At 44.3% G+C, this 18,749-nt stretch overlaps 1 protein-coding gene across 1 annotated transcript in view; it reads right to left on the reverse strand.

Moving 5' to 3' along the window:
• Positions 1 to 1,537: 1,537 nt before the first annotated feature.
• Positions 1,538 to 18,749, reverse strand: part of LOC102044942 (zinc finger protein 131-like) — a 23,118-nt gene continuing 5,906 nt past the window's right edge. The window contains exons 3-8 of the mRNA XM_014311555.2: positions 16,499 to 16,600; positions 14,704 to 14,848; positions 10,682 to 11,039; positions 10,357 to 10,579; positions 3,779 to 3,848; positions 1,538 to 1,601 (exon numbers count right to left, since the gene is read on the reverse strand). Of these exons, the coding sequence (XP_014167030.1) occupies positions 1,538 to 1,601; positions 3,779 to 3,848; positions 10,357 to 10,579; positions 10,682 to 11,039; positions 14,704 to 14,848; positions 16,499 to 16,600 (962 nt within the window). The remainder of the gene's footprint in view (positions 1,602 to 3,778; positions 3,849 to 10,356; positions 10,580 to 10,681; positions 11,040 to 14,703; positions 14,849 to 16,498; positions 16,601 to 18,749) is intronic.

An 18,749-nucleotide genomic window follows, 5' to 3' on the forward strand; every position in this document is an offset into this window, starting at 1 on the left:
TGTTACCCATGCTGTGTGCATTAGTATTACATACACCTCAGCTGGGCTGCTGATTTCACTCCTATCTCAGGCTTACCACTCTTGGGCCTGCTTTCAGACAGCCCAACAACATCCCCTTCCTCCTTCAAACCTAGTTTAAAGCCCTCTACACAAGTTCTGCCAGTTCACAAGCTAAAAACCTTCTACCCTTAACAGAGAGATGGAGCCCATCTGGAAAGGACCCTGGGAACCACCGCTCTGTCAGCTTTACCTCTGTGCCTGGGAAAATCATGGAACAGATCCTCCAGGAAAGTTCTGCAAAGGCACATGGAGGGCAGGGAGGTGATTCAGGACAACCAGCATGGCTTCACCAAGGGCAAGTTCTGCCTGACCAACCCAGTGGCCTCCTCTGATGGAGTGACTCCATTAGTGGACAAGGGAAAGGCTAGAGATGTCCTTTCTGTGGACTTCTGTAAAGCCTTTGACATGGAGCCCCCACAACATCTTTCTCTGTAAATTGGAGAGAGAGATTCAATGGGTGGACTCTTAGATGGGTAAGAAAGTGGTTGGATAGTTGTGGTTTGACACTGGCCAAACACCAGGTACCCACGAAAGCCATTCACTTACCTTTTCTTGCTACAGTTGGGCAGAGGAGAGGGAAAAAATTAACGAAGGGTTCATGAGTTGAGATAAGGACTGGGAGAAAAACACTCTAAGGGCAACACAGGTTCAAATTTAAAGGTATAAAGTAAATTTATTATTAACAGTCAGAGGAGGATAATGAGATGTAAAATAAGCCTTTAAAACACTTTTTCCCCCTAGTCCTTCTCTCTTTTCCACCAATAGCGCAGGGAGACGGGGCATGGGGGTCTTGGTCAGTTTGTCATTTGAGATCTTTTCTTTGTTCACTCAGGGAGACGAGTCTTTTCATTGCTATGTCATGGGGCCCCTCCTGTGGGCAAACTGTCTTCCCAAAACTGTTGTGGTGTGGGTCACTTGTCCATGGGGTGCAGTATTTTAAGGCTAGGTTGCTCTAGTTTGGAAGCAAGGGGCTTTTTGCTCTATCTCTGGAAGCAGGGGCCCTCTCTCTTTATTCAGGTTTCTTACTAGATAACAGCTTTCTCTGGTATCCACCCACTCCAGCGTGAGCACTTTTCTCATGAGCTGTGAGTGGATTCTGCATCTCCCATGGACGACATGCATTACAGGGGGACAGTTTGTTTCACCATAGTCCTCACTATGGCTTGTAGAGGAATTTTGGCTCCAATGCTTGGAGCACCTCCTCACCTTCTTTCTTTTCCACTAACCTTGGTGCTGCCATGTTTCTTCCTCATATGTCCTCACTTCCTCCTCTTCTCTGACTAGAAGAAAAATTGCTGCTTGTGGGTACCATTACCAACAAGTTTCACTAATTCAAAGATTCCTGCAGGATCCTGCAGCGCCAAGAAGTTGATTTCGTCCAGGTTCCACATCAGGGAGTCGTCCACCATGTTTTTGCTGTCGGCCATGCGACCCCGCTGACACCACATGGGCAGTGGCGGCCGCTGCAGTGCTGGCACTATTTAATACCTTTCTTCAGGTGGAGCACCAGGAAGGAGAAGCTACCGCCCCTGTCCTTTTGCCTGCAGGAAATTGAAAGATGAATTGGAAAGGAAGGAGCCATTTGCAGCTTTTGGAAATGGCTTTTCTCAAGTGTGAGGGCAAGATATCCATGTAAGGAAGAACTTGTGAAATCCCCAGGGAAGTGGACCACTGCAGATGAAGGTAGCCAGTACTTGAGAGAGCTAGCAGTGCTGGAAATCATCTATAGTGATCTAAAGAATGACAGTGTTTCTAGAGATCCAGAGGATGTCCCTTGAACACTGGCCATGTGGAGGAAGGTGGTTCAAGGTGCCCCTGCATCATATTCCAGCAGATTGGTAGCACTGTATTATCCACAAATGGATACACCAACTGTAGAGGTGGTGTCCTCCTGGCTCCTAAATGTAGAAGAAAATCTGGCTACTCCCTCATCCCAATGAGCCAGTACCCCAACTTTTAGGGGCAGCCCAAGAGATTGCGCCTCTCCAACCCCGGTCAGAAGGAAGGGAAGCCCCAAGAACAGGCCACGTAATGAACTCTGGTTCTTTCTGCGTGACCAGGGGGAGGACATGAGGAAGTGGGATGGTGAACCCCCCTTTAAGCTGAAAGCCCGTGTCCATGAACTGAGAGGGAAGAGACCTGTTAAGAAGGGGCCACCCAAGAAGACTGTCAATGTAGTTGCCGCAGAGAGACCAGAAGACAATCAGCCATCTCCCAGATATAAGAGAACTAAAACCATTTCCTACAGCCCTGATGAGGGCACTTCTGATCTAGCATTGCAAAGGTCAGATAGTGAATACTCTGACCCAGAACAGGAATAGAGGGTCCCTGTCTTCCGCCAGGAGGCAGAAAGAGATGACTGGATATACTGGACTTTGTGGATTTAATGCCCTGGCACATCTGATCCACAGAAGTATAAAGCTTTAGTAGATACTGGTGCACTGATGCCATTAAGGCATAAGAGTGCAGAACCTATCTGGATCTCTGGAGTGACAGGGGGATGCCAAGAGTTGTCTGTAATAGAGGCTGAGGTGAGCTTAACAGGGGACAGATGGCAAAAGCACCCCATTGTGACTGACCCAGAGGCCCCTTGTATCCTTGGCATCGATTACCTCAGGAGAGGGTACTTCAAGGATCCAAAAGGCTATTGATGGGCTTTTGGTATAGCTACAGTGAATACAGAGAAGATGAAACAGTTATCTGCCCTGCCTGGCCTCTCAGAAGATCCCTTCACTGTAGGATTGCTGCAGGTGGAAGACCAACAAGTACCATTTGCTACCAGGACAGTGCATCAGTGGCAATATCGCACAAACTGAGACTCTATAACTCCTATCCATGAACTAATTTGTCGACTGGAGAGCCAAGGAGTAATCAGCAGAACCTGCTCACCCTTCAACAGCCCCATATGGCCTGTGCGGAAGTCAAATGGGGAATGGAGGTTGACAGTAGACTATTGGGGCCTGAACAAAGTCACGCCACCTATAAATGCTGCTGTACCAGACATGTTGGAACTCCAATATGAACTGGAGTCAAAAACAGCCAAATGGTATGCCACAACTGACATTGCTAATGCATTTTTCTCAGTCCCTCTGGTGGCAGAGTGCAGACCACAATTTGCTTTTACCTGGAGGGGTGTCCAATACACCTGAAACCGACTGCCCCAGGGGTGGAAACACAGTCCCATCATCTGCCATGGCCTGATCCAGACTGCCCTGGAACAGGCTGGAGCTCCAGAACACCTACAATATATTGATGATATCATTGTGTGGGGTGATATAGCAGAAGTTTTTGAGAAAGGAAATAAAATGATCCAAATTCTTTTTAAAGCTGGTCTTGCCATAAAACAAAGTAAGGCAAAGGAACCTGCACAGGAGATGCAGTTCTTGGGAACAAAATGGCAGGATGGATGCTGCCATGTGCCTACAGAGGTGGTTGACAAAATTGCAACTATGTCTCCACTAGCTAATAACAAGGAAACACAAGCTTTCCTGGGCTTTGTGGGGTTCTGGAGAATGCACATTCCAGGTTATAGTCAGCTTGTGGGCCCCCTCTATCGAGTGACCCAGAAGAAGAACCACTTCGAGTGGGGCCTTGACCAACAACAGGCTTTTGAGCAGATCAGACAGGAAATAGCTCGTGCGGTAGCTCTTGGGCCTGTTTGGACAGGACCAGATGTGCAAAATATACTCTCCACTGCAGCTGGGGAGCAGGGCCTCACCTGAAGCCTCTGGCAAAGAACCGCAGGAGAAACCTGAGGTCGACCACTAGGGTTTTGGAGCTGGAATTATCTAGGATCAGAAGCCCACTATACTCCAACTGAAAAAGAGATACTAGCAGCTTACGAGGGGGTTCAAGCCGCCTCAGAAGTTGTTTGGACAGAAGTGTGTCTCCTCTTGGCACCACAATTGCCCATGCTACACTGGATGTTCAAAGGAAACATTCCCTCAACACATCATGCAACCAGTGTTACATGGAGTAAGTGGGTAGCATTAATTACACAACAAGCCCGAATGGGAAAACCCAATTTCCCAGGAATCCTAGAAGAGATTTTGGATTGGCCAGAAGCCAGAGATTTTGGAGCATTGCCTGAGAAGGTGACTTGTGCCCAAGAAGCACCCCCATATAATGAGTTACCAGAAAACAAAAGAAGCTATGCTTTATTTACTGATGGATCCTGTCAAGTGATAGAAAACCATCAGAAGTGGAAAGCTGCTATGTGGAGTCGTACACAACAAGTCATTTAGGCTGCTGAAGGGGAAGGTAAATCAAGACAATTAGCAGAGGTGAAAGCCATTTCAACTAGCCCTAGAGATTGCTGAGAGAGAAAAGTGGCCCATACTTTATACAGACTCCTGGATGGTGGTTAATGCCCTATGGAGATGGCTGCAGCAGTGGAAGAAAAGCAATTGGCAATGCAGGGGTAAACCCATCTGGGCTGCTGCATTATAGCAGGACATTGCTGCATGAATAGAAAACATAACTCTGAAAGTACATCATGTAGATGCTCAGAAGTTATGCCACTGAGGAGCATCAAAACAACGAATGGGTAGATAAGGCCATCAAAATCGGAATAGCTCAGGTGGACCTAGATTTGGAAAGAAAGGGTGAGCTATTTATAGCCCTATGGGCCTATGAAACATCAGGGCATCTTGTAAGGGATGCAACATAGATGGGCTCATGATCGAGGGGTAGACCTGACCATGGAGGCTATTTCACAGGTTATCCATCAGTGTGAAACATGCTGCCATCAAGCGAGCCACACAAGTGAAGCCTCCTTGGAGTGGAGTGCGTTGGCTGGGCTTCCAGTATGGTGAAGCCTGGCAAATTAATTACATTGGGCCATTGCCACGGACACACCAAGGCAAGAGTTATATCCTCACCATGGTAGAGGCCACAACTGGCTGGCTGGAAATGTACCCAGTAAACCATGCCACCACCCAGAACATGATTTCAGGTCTTGAAAGACACATTTTGTGGTGACATGGAACCCCAGATAGAATTTGGTCAGACAATGGGACTCATTTTCAAAATAATCTTATAAACTCCTAGGCAAAGAGACATGGAATTAAGTGGATATATCACATTCCCTATCATCCACAGGCCTCTGGGAAGATTGAAAGCTATAACGGGCTGCTAAAAACTATGTTAAGGGTGTTAGGTAATGGGACACGGAAGCACTGGGATGCAAACTTGGCAGAAGCCACTTGGTTAGTCAACACTAGGGGATCTGCTAACTGCCCTCGTCCCGCCCAAACTAAGCCCTTAGACATTGTGGGAGGAGACAAAGTCCCTGCACTACACACAGGGAAGTGGCTGGGGAAGTCGGTGTGGATTTCTTCCCCCATGGGAAAAGGCAAACCCATTTGTTGGATTGTCTTTGCCCAAGGACCTGGGTGTACTTGGTGGGTGATGCGGGAGGATGGGGAGACTCAGTGTGTACCTCAAGGAGATTCAACCTTTGGGTAAGAATAACCTATAGTGTAAGTTGCTTTGCATTGGTAGCTGGAAGGGTGTTGATAACAGACCAGTGTTTTGGCTACTGCTGAGCAGCACTGTCCCTCTGATATTCCTTCCTCCATCAAAGGGGATGAGAGTGGGCAAGATCCTGGGAGGGGACACAACCAGGCCAGCTAACCCACATTGGCCAAAGGGATATTCCATACCATATGACATCAGCGCAGATATATAAGCTAATGAAGAGAGGAGGAAGGGCGGGGGGGGACGACAATTCATGAGTTTTTAATGTTTGCCTTCCGGAGGAACCATTACACATGCTGAAGCCCTGCTTCCCAGGAAGTGTCTGAACATCGCTGCTGATGGGAAGTAGAGACTGACCTTTTTGCTCTTTAGGCCATGTGCACGCAGATCTCTGCTTATTTCTTTCTTTTACTATAACAAAACTGCCTTATCTCACCCTGCTGGTTGTTCTCCATCTTTTTCTCTTCCCTGTCCCAGTAGGAAAGGGCGACTGAATGGGCACCTGGCACCCAGCCAGGGCCAACCTGCTACACAGTGTTATTTAATACCTCCATTAATGACACACACAAAGGGGTCGAGGGCACCCTCAGCAGGTTTGCAGATGACACCAAGCTCATTGGTGCAGGTGACACACCTGAAGAACAGGGCCATCCAGAGGGACCTGGACAAGCTCAAGAAGTGGCCCATGGGAATCTCATGAGGTTTAACAAGACCAAGTGCTGGTGCTGCACCTGGGTTGTGGCAATCCCCAGGATCAATCCAGGCTGAGGGATGAATAGATCAAGAGCAGCCCTGGGGAGAAGGACCTGGGGGTACTGGTGGGTGAGAGGCTGGACATGCCCTGGCCGTGCGCACTGGCACCCAGAAATCCCATGTGCTGGGCTGATTCCACAGTGTGGGAAGAAGGGGAGGAGGGAATTCTTCCCCTCTGCTCTGATGAGACCCTACCTGCAGTTCTGCCTCCAGCTCTGGGGTCCCCAGCACAGAAAGGACATAGACCTGTTAGAGCAAGTTCAGAGGAGGCACCAAGATGATCAGAGGGATGGAGCATCTTTCTGTCTTGGAGTGAGTTATTACGATAGTATATTTCCTGATCCTCTGCTTTGTGCCCAAATAATGGTTGCTGTATCTTTAAGGCAAGGGACTGGATGTGTGTGGGGCTGGGGGTGGGGAGAGCCCCTGTTTCAGTGCAGGCTTTTTTAAAAGCCTTGCTGTCCAGGTTTTCCGTGGCTCAGGGGATGTTGTGAGAGGTGTAAGCTTGGTCTGGGACCTAGGGGGGGTGGGGGGTGGGGCTTGGGGCTCTCTCGCTCTCTTTTGGTTCAGGATTGAGGTGGTGGCCACAAGGAGACACAGTGAGTGCATCTGACTTGAAATATTGTTGCCCTCTGTTTTTTTTCTCCGGCACCACTTCCCTGTTGTTTGGGAGCCCAGAGCCAGTGCATGTGGTGCCACCTGGGACTGGGACCATGCCTCACCGGACCCTGGCCTGCAGTGTGGTGGCCGTGGCTGCTGCTGTGTGTTAGGCTCCAGGACTTCGTTTTGCTGCAGATTCTACACTGCAAGTCTGCTCGTTTTTTCCCTGTTTCTCAGCCATTTGGGGGTCCAGAGCCAACGTGTGGGGTGCTGCCAGGACTGGGGCTGCCCCCACTGGGCCACTTCTCTGCACAGTAGCCTGACATTGCTACCAAGCCCTGCCCTGCTCCCCAGAGTGTGCCAGCTGACAGTGGGGGTACCAGAACCAACTGCTGCCCGTGAGCTTTGCAAAAGGAGCAATCTCCTGTCCTCCTCTGTGCTCCAGCTCCCACCACCACCACCTGAAGATGTTGCCAAGCTTGTGTCAGAGCGCCTCCTGAAGCCACAGGGGGCAGTCTCTCTGCCCTGCTAGGAGCAAACAGTGCCTCCTGCCGGTTGTGGTTGTAACTACACCCAAGGGAAAAACTAACAGGCAGGAAAACTTGTTATTGTTTTTGTTGTTTGTTCTGATTTATATTTATAGTTAATTTGCCAGTAAAGAAATGTTATTCCTTTCCCCACAATTTTGCCTGGAAACCCTGTAATTTCAAAGCGATAATTTGGAGGGAGGGGATCATCTTTTCCATTCCGTGAAGATTCCCACCTTCCTTGGCAGACATCTGTCTTTTAAACTGAGACACTTGGCTATGAAAAGCTGAGAGAATTGGGATTGTTCAGCCTGGAGAAGAGAAGCTCCAGCATGACCTAATTGTGACCTTCCAGGTCCTAAAGGGAGCTGACGAGAAAGATGGAGAGAGACTATTTTCAAGGGCCTGGAGTGAGAGGACAAGGGGGAATGGCTTAAAATTGAAAATAAGTAGGTTTAGATTAGATATTAGGAAAAACTCTTTGCTGTAAGGAGGGTGAGGCCCTGGCACAGGTTGCCCAGAGAAGCTATGGCTGTCCCATCCCTGGAAGTGTTCAAGGCCAGGTTGGACAGGGCTTGGAACAACCTGGTCTAGTAGAAGGCACTCATGGCAGGAAGGGCTGGAATGAGATGAGCTTTAAGGTCCCTTCCAATCCAGGGCCTTCTATGATTTTATGAATATTACAGAACAAAACTCACACCACAAACCTTCACTTGCTCTGCAATCTCGTCACATTTAAAGAGTTACTTGAAGCAAGGCACTGCCCAGTTAAGGACAGATTTATTCTATTTTTACCCAAATTCTTCAACAATCTTCATATTCTGCCTAAAGTATCTGAAACTGACAATTCAAAGACAGCAGTGGCAATATCCAAAGGCCAAAAAGACATTGAGTGACTTCTTGCACAGTGCAAATCAATGCAGTGACTTCAGCAGCAGCAATGGAAAACAGAGAGCATATCAGCCTGCCTCTAGCTTCAGAAGTACACTGGTGAGCTGGTAACTGAACTCCTCTACTAAAGGTGACAACTTGCTTCTCTTCCCCTGGGGTGTCATTAAACTATGAGTTTATAAAATCTCACTTAGATAAGACTAAAGAGGGAGGGTTCTTGACCTGATCTAACAATTAATTTTTTTCCATTTACAAGAACAGGCCAGATTTCACTTGCCAGTCATAAGTAACTCACAGGACAGAAATTTTGATCTAAGATAGTCCAGTATTTTGTTGGACCTTTATAATCCTGCAGCCACAGGAAGGGGATTGCCCAAAATAAATATTTTTAACCCAAAGACATTCATAATAACACAGTGACTTCTATTTGCCCAATATGTAAGAAATACCAGGGAATTCACCCATAACCATAAAGCTGCCATATCATTGTTTAGATTGGGTTTAGAGAGATATAGTAAGGTTGTTGGGATTTTTTGTTTGGGTGTCTTTCTTTTTTTCTCCCCCAGAAACACAAAGGCAGGCATTTATCAAATGAACTTCTTGGGATCATTTATTCATGGTATGTAAATAGAGTCCATTTATTCACTCCCATGGAAGATGTTATTTGCAGTTCAAAGTACACTACCCATGAAACATATTTTGCATTCATGAGGAATGGCAAAGACCTTGATGAATTTTTCTCAAGAAGTTTGTATAAGCCGCATACAAATTACTTCAATTACAGAGTTTTCAGACATGGGCTGATTAATTTGGCTGCTTCAAGCCTATCACTGGAACGGCAAGTAATTAGATTCCATGTGTGATACTTGCATCAACACATATTTAGAATGTACTCTGCACCTCTTGTGATATGCTAAGTTGCTTCATCCCCAAAATCCTTCTGTCACAACAGCAATGAATATACTGCTATATTTAGCTTATTCTGTTAATCCAATCCTCCACAAACTTCTCTGAAAATACTTTTGTTAGGTAGCTTGCATTTGGCCTGGTCATAATGGAGAAACACTCCGGGCTTCATAGGGAAGAAGGATTTGCCAAAGAGTTTTCATAAATGCAACTTTTAAGGGGCTATTTGGAGTACATTTGATGCAGTGTCATATACAGATACAAAGAAGTTCCAATAAAAGGCTTTTGCAACAGCAAGCTGGAAAAGAAATAAGACTGCTACCCTCTATTAAATTCTTACTGATGATTCATGACTGATATATCAAATAAAAATGTCTGAAAGATCAGGACAACATATATTTTACATTCAGAGAGCTATCTATATAATATTCAGTGCCTATTCAGATAGTACAGACTTTTCAGTGACATGAAGAAATAGCATCTTAACCTCCCATATTACATAGAAGAAACACAAGCAATTTTGGACTCAAAAGATACTGTTCAAAGAGGCAGATTTTACAGTACCAAGTCTACTATAGTCACAAGAAATGTTCTGCTGAGCTAATTAACAAAAAAAATGAAATCAGATGAGATGGCAAGAGGAAGGGGGTACTTTATGCCTAATGCATTATTAGGCATTTGCTCATATGTTCTGTTAGTAAAAGAAACTCTTTAAAATATATATTCCACTGAGAAGCTCATGATTTAGATCATATTTCAACAGAAACATTCACTAGTAGAATTGTGAAAATAAGAGCATGTCATGGCAGCTCCTCAGTTTGGTACTTTTCAAGAAAAAAACATGCTTTAAGAAACTATTTTGAAAGTAATATTTTAGGATTTAATAGACTGAAAAGAGAAGCTTTCTGGTTTTAGGCATCTATTTTTAACCACCTCAATCCCTCAAAGTTTATATCAATGTAAAACAAACAAAAAAAATTAAAAACGAAACCAGCATTTTAGTTGCAACTACAAGCCAAGTATTTCTAGCACTCAGGACTCATGCATTTTCTTCAGCATATTTTCTATTTCCCCAAAATATGCAAAACCTCAAAATGCTAGACCCAAAGCCACAAGAACAGGACCATATCAGTATTCTTACCTGTGTGCTTTCGGAGGTGCTCTTTAAAATGTCCAAAGTGATCAAACTGCTTATCACAGTATTGGCATATATGTATTTTCTTGCCAGGTCTTTGCTTCTTGCTAGCACCACCTTCATCAAGGTGGTGACAGGTGAGGTGTTGTTTCAAAGCATTCTCTCGTAGGTAGCTTTTATTGCATAGATCACACTTGTAACTCTCAGCAGAGTGTGTTTTCGTGTGTTCCTTAAAATGGTAAAACAATTTAAATGAACGGTTACATTTTTCACAGTGGAATAAATTCTTCACATGCGACACTTGAAGTTCCACAAGTTCAATATCTTCTACCTGTTTGCATGAGGGATCAGTTGCACCACCTTCTTCTTGAATCTGGCATTTTGTCTCTCCTTGACGATACTTACTGGTGATATCTGCCAAAAGAGCCAAAGCAGATTCATCTGATGTACCTGTTGTAGGTATGTACTTTATAGATTGCTCTGCAGAAGCTACTTCAAGTGTTTCAATGCTGTCATCTTCCACTTCAATCATCCCTTCAGCAATCTCAACCTCAATTTCAACAGGCTCTGATTCTGCAGATGGCAGTGCTTCTGTGATAACATTAGATGTTTCAGCAATCTTCCTCTTTTTTGCTTTATTTTTACCTTGTCTTTGATTTGATTCTAAGGGTGATGAATTTTCTTTGTTCCTGCAAAACATTTACATAAACATAGTTAAGATCCATAAGCACTTACATAACAATTCCTGCCTGACGCTGAGCTTCTGCATTAAACACTAGCTAGATGTTTCTCAAAGAAGCTGAATGATGAGTGGCCACATAACCTGCATGCATTTCAGATGTTAATTTGTCCTTAATCTATACTTCTTAGAGCTGCAGAACAGCACAGTTAAAGTTGTGGAGCCTTTAACATAAGGTTAATAAAGTGTTTTAAATGGCTCAATTTGAATGATACAAAGCACCTATCAAGAAGAAAGGCCAGTTAGCCTAATGGCATAGGTTTATACAAGAAATGCAAAATGCTGTATTTTGGCCTGCCTACTCAGAAATAAGATTCAAGTTCTTCCTACACTATTCACCTCTCAAGCTCTGGAGTGCATGAAACTGCCTACAGCACTTAGAGCTTCTTACAAAACACTACAGCTGTGACTTCACACAATGATTATTATAACACCTTGTACTTTAGGAAAACACACAGCTAACAGTTGAAGTAAAAAAGAAAAACGTCACAGGGATGTGAAAAGAGTATTTTAATTTAATTTATCTGGGCTTAAGCAGAGCTTCCAGCTCTGTTCTTCTTTTCCTTGAACCATAAATACAAAACCCCCTTCCTCCAAGATGTCAGAGATAGCATCCCATCTCAAACATGGACAGAGCTGACATGGTGTCTCAGTTTGGAGACAAATTCTAGGAGAAAAATGCTGTAAAATGAGTTTTTCTCTCTAAAAAGAGAGGGCTTCAATAACTCCCATTTCTTCTGCCAATGAGAGAAATGGATACCAGGGGATGAAAGTGAAAAAAACCCGGAAAACTGTTTATTAACAAAGCAAGATACCCACAAAGCACAGGGAAAAAAAAAGAAAATTGAACTTTACACCCCACTCCCACCTTGCTGTGTGGCTGAGAGGCAAAGATGGTGACTGCCCTTTGTCAGTGGAGGAGAAAAGAGTTCACAAAGCAGCAGGGAACCTGCTGGATTTCTGGTGTGGGTCTTCTCCTCTCAGCCGGCGAAGTTGGTGGAGTTTAATGTCCCTTCTTTGGCTGTCTCGGTCTTTCCAGGGTTCAGACCAGCCAGGGCCACCTCACAGGCTCCCCAGGCAGGAGAAAAAAAACCAAACCACAAACCCAAAAAAAACCTGCTGAAAGGATTTGCCAGTGAAAAGCCTCCAGGCCAGGGGAAGGAGAAAAAACCAGAAAAAAACCCAGAAGCTTCTTGCCTAAGTTGGCGAAAATTAATCCAGCAAACAAGTCAATTAAGTAACAATCCGTGTAGGCACCAACCACTTCTGAGAGAGATAGCTTGAACAGAGCACCGCGCATGAGCCCAAGGCTCCCTGCCCCACCCTCCAGGTCCATCTTAAAACTACAGAAGTTGTTTTCTGGGCATAAAGCAGACAGGGAATAAAGCATCATCATAAAATCTCCCCAAGACGCTGGAGCAATGCTTTCAAGTCACACACTCATGATTATCCACAGCACTTACATACTGGAGGTTTAACTACTGATTATCAGTTTTGAAAATGAGTGGCTATCTTCCCCTCAAATCAGACTGTAATCAGAGTACTTTGTACCTTTACCTTCCTTTGCAGCCTGATAAATCCTTTTATGTAACCTACTCCCTATCACTTTCAGGTTTTCTAGTAATAGGGGTGATAAGGTTTTTCTCCAGTATTGGTATGTCATACAGTAGAGATGTGTGGCTAATGACCTAATGCAGGATACAGCTTATTAAACTGCACTTTACTATATTCAGACACAGAAAGAGACAGCAGCTAAACTTAAGTTTCATCTAGGACATATTTCTGATGCCTAGAATGTGACAGTTACTTTGCACATTACTGCAAGGAGCTCCAGGAACACATACAAAAATAATAATCTGCTCAGCAAAGAGGAGACTACTGTCCTTGAATACATTGTGTGGCTCAGGTGTGGAACTGAATGAGGATATACACATACAATACACTGTACCTCAAGGAATAACAGCTAGTTGTTTTCTTTCAAGTCTAGATTATGTGCTGTGCAACTCTTTGATGCATTACACAAATGGTTAGTTTTATAATAACCTCTACTTTAGCTGAAGTTTCTGATGCTTGCCCCTTTTAATCAAAGCTCAGCTAGAGGCACTGTATTGCAATTTGTCCCCTTCCTACTGTGAAGGAGAGAACTGAGACTGAGTGGTACTCAAGTTTGTTTTTCTAACTGAAAACACCCACCCAAAAATCTATGAACAATGGAAATAATTCTAAGAATAGACTGGCTTGCACCATGTGTGTGTTAAGCCAAACATTTATTTCCTTGTAACATAAGAATTACAGCATTTACTAGTGCTGCATAACCAACAAACATTATACATTAGTGGGAATTAATTGCAGACTAGACAGTTTAGCTTGACAGACTGATCTGAATCCTGGTTAAACAGCTCTACCAGTGTACAGAGACTCAAAGTGATACCAATTAGAACACAGTTTTTCAATTTCAAGTGTCTTAAATTTCTCAAACAGACAGCAATGGTCTGCTTTTCCCTAAATGAAAAAAAAAAAAAAAGTTCTTTTGGTGATACTATGTTTAATCTCAATAATGTCAAAAAAGGGTATTGTTGGGGTTGGAGAGTAGAACTAGAAATGCACAATCCTATCTTTTCTATCAAAAAAACCCAACATAGTTATTCAGCTCTGCTACCAATCAATAACTTGATTCCAAAAAACAAAAAAAACCCACCGATGTTGAAAAACAAGTTTCCAGGGTACCATGTCATGGAGGTTTTGTTTGTTTAGCTACTAGAGGAACTCCGTGTCAGAGCCATTCTCCTTAGCTTAGTGTGTCTATGGGTAGATAAAGAAGAACCAACAGTCTTTCCTTAGCCTGAACACAAGGACCTTTCAGCATTCTAGAAGAGAAAGCAAGGATAACTGTAATGCTGGGAGTTATTTATTGCCACTCCCCCTGCTTCATGACAGAAGAACAGTATAGCATACAGAAGAAATGAGAACGTGACAGCACTTTGTGAAAGAGAAGGAAGGGGAAGAAAAATAGCATGATGGGAATGGCACCTGCTTTTCTCAGGTTGGAGTTTGGTAATGAATTACAGTTCCTTGTACTGTATAAAAGGTGCTAGAGCAACATTTGATTAAGTACTGATCCCATATAAAACCAATTATAACAACTACATTTGTTCAAGAAGTTTGAGACACTAAATTTGCAACAATAACCTTTAAAATCACTGCCTATTCTCTTGAAAGCAGAAAGCTGCATGAAATCAAAGGAGTAGTTCAAACTTGTTAATGTGGTCTAATTACCTGAGAGATATCATCACTGTACAGCCAGCTGTCAATCAGGTGCGGGCAGTCAGTATAGAAGCCTGGTATTAGTTATCACAAAGTCACAGCCCTACAATGTCTGCAACATTTACCAGCCATGTCACTTGTCATCGAGTTCTAGCCCAAAGAATGTGACATTCATTTGTTTAGCTTATATAATTCTGACCCCTATCTTATAGTAGAAGAGTATACAATACCACATGAGTTTAGGAGGTTTCAGGATAAAGAAGAGCACTGGAAAATATTGGCAGCTCTCATACAAGGATTCTTAAGACACTACATTTCAGTGTTGGGAAGAAAAAGGCTTATGTGTTTACCTGATTTCAAGTGCTTTGATAGCTTCTAACATCTGTAGATACTCAGCTGCTTTCCAAACATCATTTGCTTCTTCCTCACCTTGTACCATTAGCTTTGCTGTATAGGTGAACTCAATTAGGTGACGAAATGCCATGTTACTTACACCTGTTTACAAGCAAGAAAAACAGTCTCTTTTAACAGTTCCTCAGTCTTTCACACTTGCCTGCTCACAGTACTCCAATAGCCAGTTTCAAGAAGATGCCACCCTTGAAAGGCTCACATTGGAATAAAAAGTCTACTATAAAAACAGGCGAATGTGGAACAACTACAGTCATTCCATGACAAAGATAAAAAGGATAAGATGGACAAAAAGCTACTTGTATAAAATAAAAAAGTTCAAATTTAAACATAAAAATATGATCTCTCTCAAGAGATCTCTGAGCAGCAAGTTATTAGAAGCTGCATTGCTGCAGGAAATTTCTTACCTACTAGGAAGGTATTGCTCCACATCTATCCTGTTCTTGCATCCCAGCAAAGGTATCTTTTTATTTTTAATTTTTCTTCAGGGGAAGTTTTTTTTTTTTCCAGTGGCAATAGCTACCTGTACTGGTTTTGGTTGGGACAGATTTAAATTTCTTCATTGTAGCTAGCATGGGGCTATGTTTTGGATCTGTGTTCAATCATAGAATGGTTTGGGTTGGAAGGGACCTTAAAGATCATCTCGTTTCAACCCTCTGCCATGGGCAGAGATACCTTCCACTAAACCAGGTTGTTCCAAATTCCATCCAACCTGGGCTTGAACACTTACTTCCAGGGATGAAAAATCCACAACTTCTCTGGGCAACCTGTGCAGGGTCTCGTTACCTTCACAGGAAAGAATTTTTTCCTAATATCTAATCTAAACCTACTGTCTGTCAGTGTGAAGCCATTCCTTCTTGTCTTGTCACTCCAGACCTTTGTAAATAGTCTCTCTCCATCTTTCCCGTAGACTCCCTTCAGGTAGTGGAAGGCCCCAATTAGGTCACCCTGAAGCTTTTCTTCTCCAGGCTGAACAATCCCAATTCTCCTAGCCTTTCCTCATAGCAGAGGTGCTCCAGCCCTCTGATCATCTTGGTGGCCTCCTCTGGACTTGCTCCAAGAGGTCGATGTCCTTCCTGTGCTGAAACAGTGTTGATAACACACTGCTGTTTCAGTTACTGCTGAGCAACGCTTACACAGATCCAAGGCCTTTTCTGCTTCTCACACTGGCCTGACAGTGAGCGGACTGGGGGTGTGTGGGCAGTTGGTAGGAGACACAGTCAGGACAGGTGACTCCAACTGACCAAAGGAATATTCCAAACCATATGACATCATGCTCAGTATATAAAATGTGTGTGGGAGGCAGGTGGAGGGGCCACTGCTAGGGGATTGGCTGGGCATTGGTCAGTTGGTGGCAAGCAACTGTTTTAATTTGCATCACTTGTCTTCCTTGGGTTTCTCCCCTCTTTTTTTCTCTTTTACTTATAATTTTCACAAAATTACTATTTATTTTTAATTATTAAACTGGTTTTATCTCAATCCACAAGTTCCTTTCTCACTTTTACACTTCTGATTCTCCCCCCCATCCCACTGGTGGAAAATGAGCCAGCCTGGCTCTGTGATACTTAGTTGCCAGTCAGGGTTAAACCACAACATTACCTCACAACTCAAGAGCTGATATCTAGAAAACTAATCAATATGATCAAGCATGCATTTAAGCCCATACCAGTGATACTACATTCATTTTGAGCATGAGCACACAACTCTGAAGGTTTTAATTTGCATGAATCAGACTACCTTCAATCTCCACCAAGGGCTCCTCAGTGAAATCTTGGAAGAATTTGTAGAAGAACTGGCTACAGGCAGCAAGAACAGCCTTATGAGCTTTGAAATGGTGACCTACAAAGAGAGAGAAAAAATTTGGTTTAGGATAACACCTTCTTCACTCATAGTGCAGAATAAGTGCAGATGCAGAGAACAGCTGCAGAATCACCCAGTCTACAAATCTATTCCAGCAGCTCATAGTTACTTAGTATGTCTCTTTGTAACGTGGGATACCACTGCAGCTAGCCTGTCCTATCTTATGCAGATACTTGCTGACATCAGTGACCTTGTTGAAGCTCTTCAATTCAGTCAGCTGAAGGACTCACTCAAGAGTGTTTCTCTTTTCAAATATTTAAGTTGGGGGAAATTCCTGTTCAAACTTTTTCCTGTGTGTCTTGGGCTCAGCTCTCAGATTTTATCCAAGCTTGTTGTGGTTTGACACGGGCCAAATGCCAAGCACCCATGAAAGCTGTTCACTCATCTTCTCTTGCTCTCATTTGGGCAGAGGAGAGGGAAAAAAATTAACAAAGGGCTCATGAGTTGAGATGATGTATTGGTTTTGCATGACCATGTTTTTGGTAGCAGGGGGGCCACAGAGGTGGCTCCTGTGGGAAGCTGCTGGAAGCTCTCACCATGTCCAGCAGAGCCAATCCCTGATAGCTCTGAAGATGGACATGCCGCTGGCCAAAACTGGGCCAATGTGAGAGGTTGGTAATGCCTCTATGATGACATATTTAAGAAGAAAATCAAAGCAAAGTCACACAGTTTTTCTTCTAGTCAGAGAAGAGGAGGAGGTGAGAACATGTGAGGGAAAACAACATGGTGACACCAAGGTCAGTGGAGAAGGAAGGGGAGGAGGTGCTTCAGGCACCGGAGCCGAGATTCCTCTGCAGGCTGTGGTGAAGACCATGGTGACACAGGCTGTCCCCCTGCAGCCCATGGGTCCATGGGGGATGCAGAGATCCACCTGCAGCTCATGGAGGAGGTGCTCACACCAGAGTGGGTGGATGCCTGGAGGAGGCTGTGATCCAGTGGAAGACCCAGTGGAGAGAGGGCCCTTGCTTCCAGGCTGGAGCAGCCTGTCCTTGGAGGACTGCACCCTGTGAAGAGTGACCCACGTCAATGATCTCACAGGGGAAGGACTCCTCTCCCGGAGCAGCAGGAGAAAGTCTCTAATGAACTAACCCAAAAACCCCCATGCCCTGTCTCTCTGCACTGTCAGTAGGAAGGGGCTGGGGGGAAAAGGTGTTTTAAGGGCTTATTTTACTTCTGATTATCCTCCTCTGATTCTGTTAGTAATAAATTCACTTTGTACCTCTAAGCTGAGCCTGTTTTGCCCTTGAAGTGTTTTTCTCCTAGTCCTTAACTCATGAACCCTTCATTAATTTTTTTTCTCTCCTCTGCTCAGCTGTGGCAGCAGAGGGTGAGTGAGTGACTCATGGTTGCCTGGCGTTGGGCCAGTGTCAATCCACTACAGATGAGGATTGGGAGAAACCATTCCAAGGGCAAAACAGATTCAAATGTAAAGGTATAAGGTAAATTTATTATTAAAAGAGTCAGAGGAGGATAATGAGAAGTAAAATAACACTTTGAAACACCTTTTTTCCCTCCCAAACCCTCCCTCTTTCCCACCAACAATGCAGGGAGACAGGGCATGGGGATTTTGGTCAGTTCGTCACCCAAGACCTTTTTCTGTTCATTTAGGGAGAGGAGTCTTTCCTCTGCTATGCCGTGGGGTCCCTCCCACAGGAGACAGTTCTCTGTGAACTTCTCCAGCATGGCTCCAATCTCACAAGCAGCAGTCCTGCCAAAATTGCTGCAATTTTAGTCCCTGTCACAGGCAAACAGTCTTTCTGAAACTGCTGCAGCATGGGTCACTAATCCACAGGGTTCAGTCTTCTAAGGATAGGCTGCTCTAGTTTGGAAGCAAGAGCCTTCTCTCTCTTTATCTGTGGAAGCACGGGCCCACTCTATTCAGGTCTCCTACTAGATCATAGCTTTCTCCAGCATCCACCCACTCCAGCGTGAGTACTTCTTTCATGGGCTGTGAGTGGATCTCTGCATCCCCCGTGTACTTCATGGGCTGCAGAGGAACAGCTTACTTTACCAGTCCTCACCACGGCCTGCAGAGGAATCTTGGCTCTGGGGCTTGGAGCACCTCCTCCCCCTCTTTTTTTCCATCGACCTTGGTACCGCCATATTGGTTTCCCTCTCATGTCCCCCC

The sequence above is a fragment of the Geospiza fortis genome, unplaced genomic scaffold (genome assembly GCF_000277835.1).
Source record: "Geospiza fortis unplaced genomic scaffold, GeoFor_1.0 scaffold812, whole genome shotgun sequence".
Lineage (NCBI taxonomy): Eukaryota > Metazoa > Chordata > Aves > Passeriformes > Thraupidae > Geospiza > Geospiza fortis.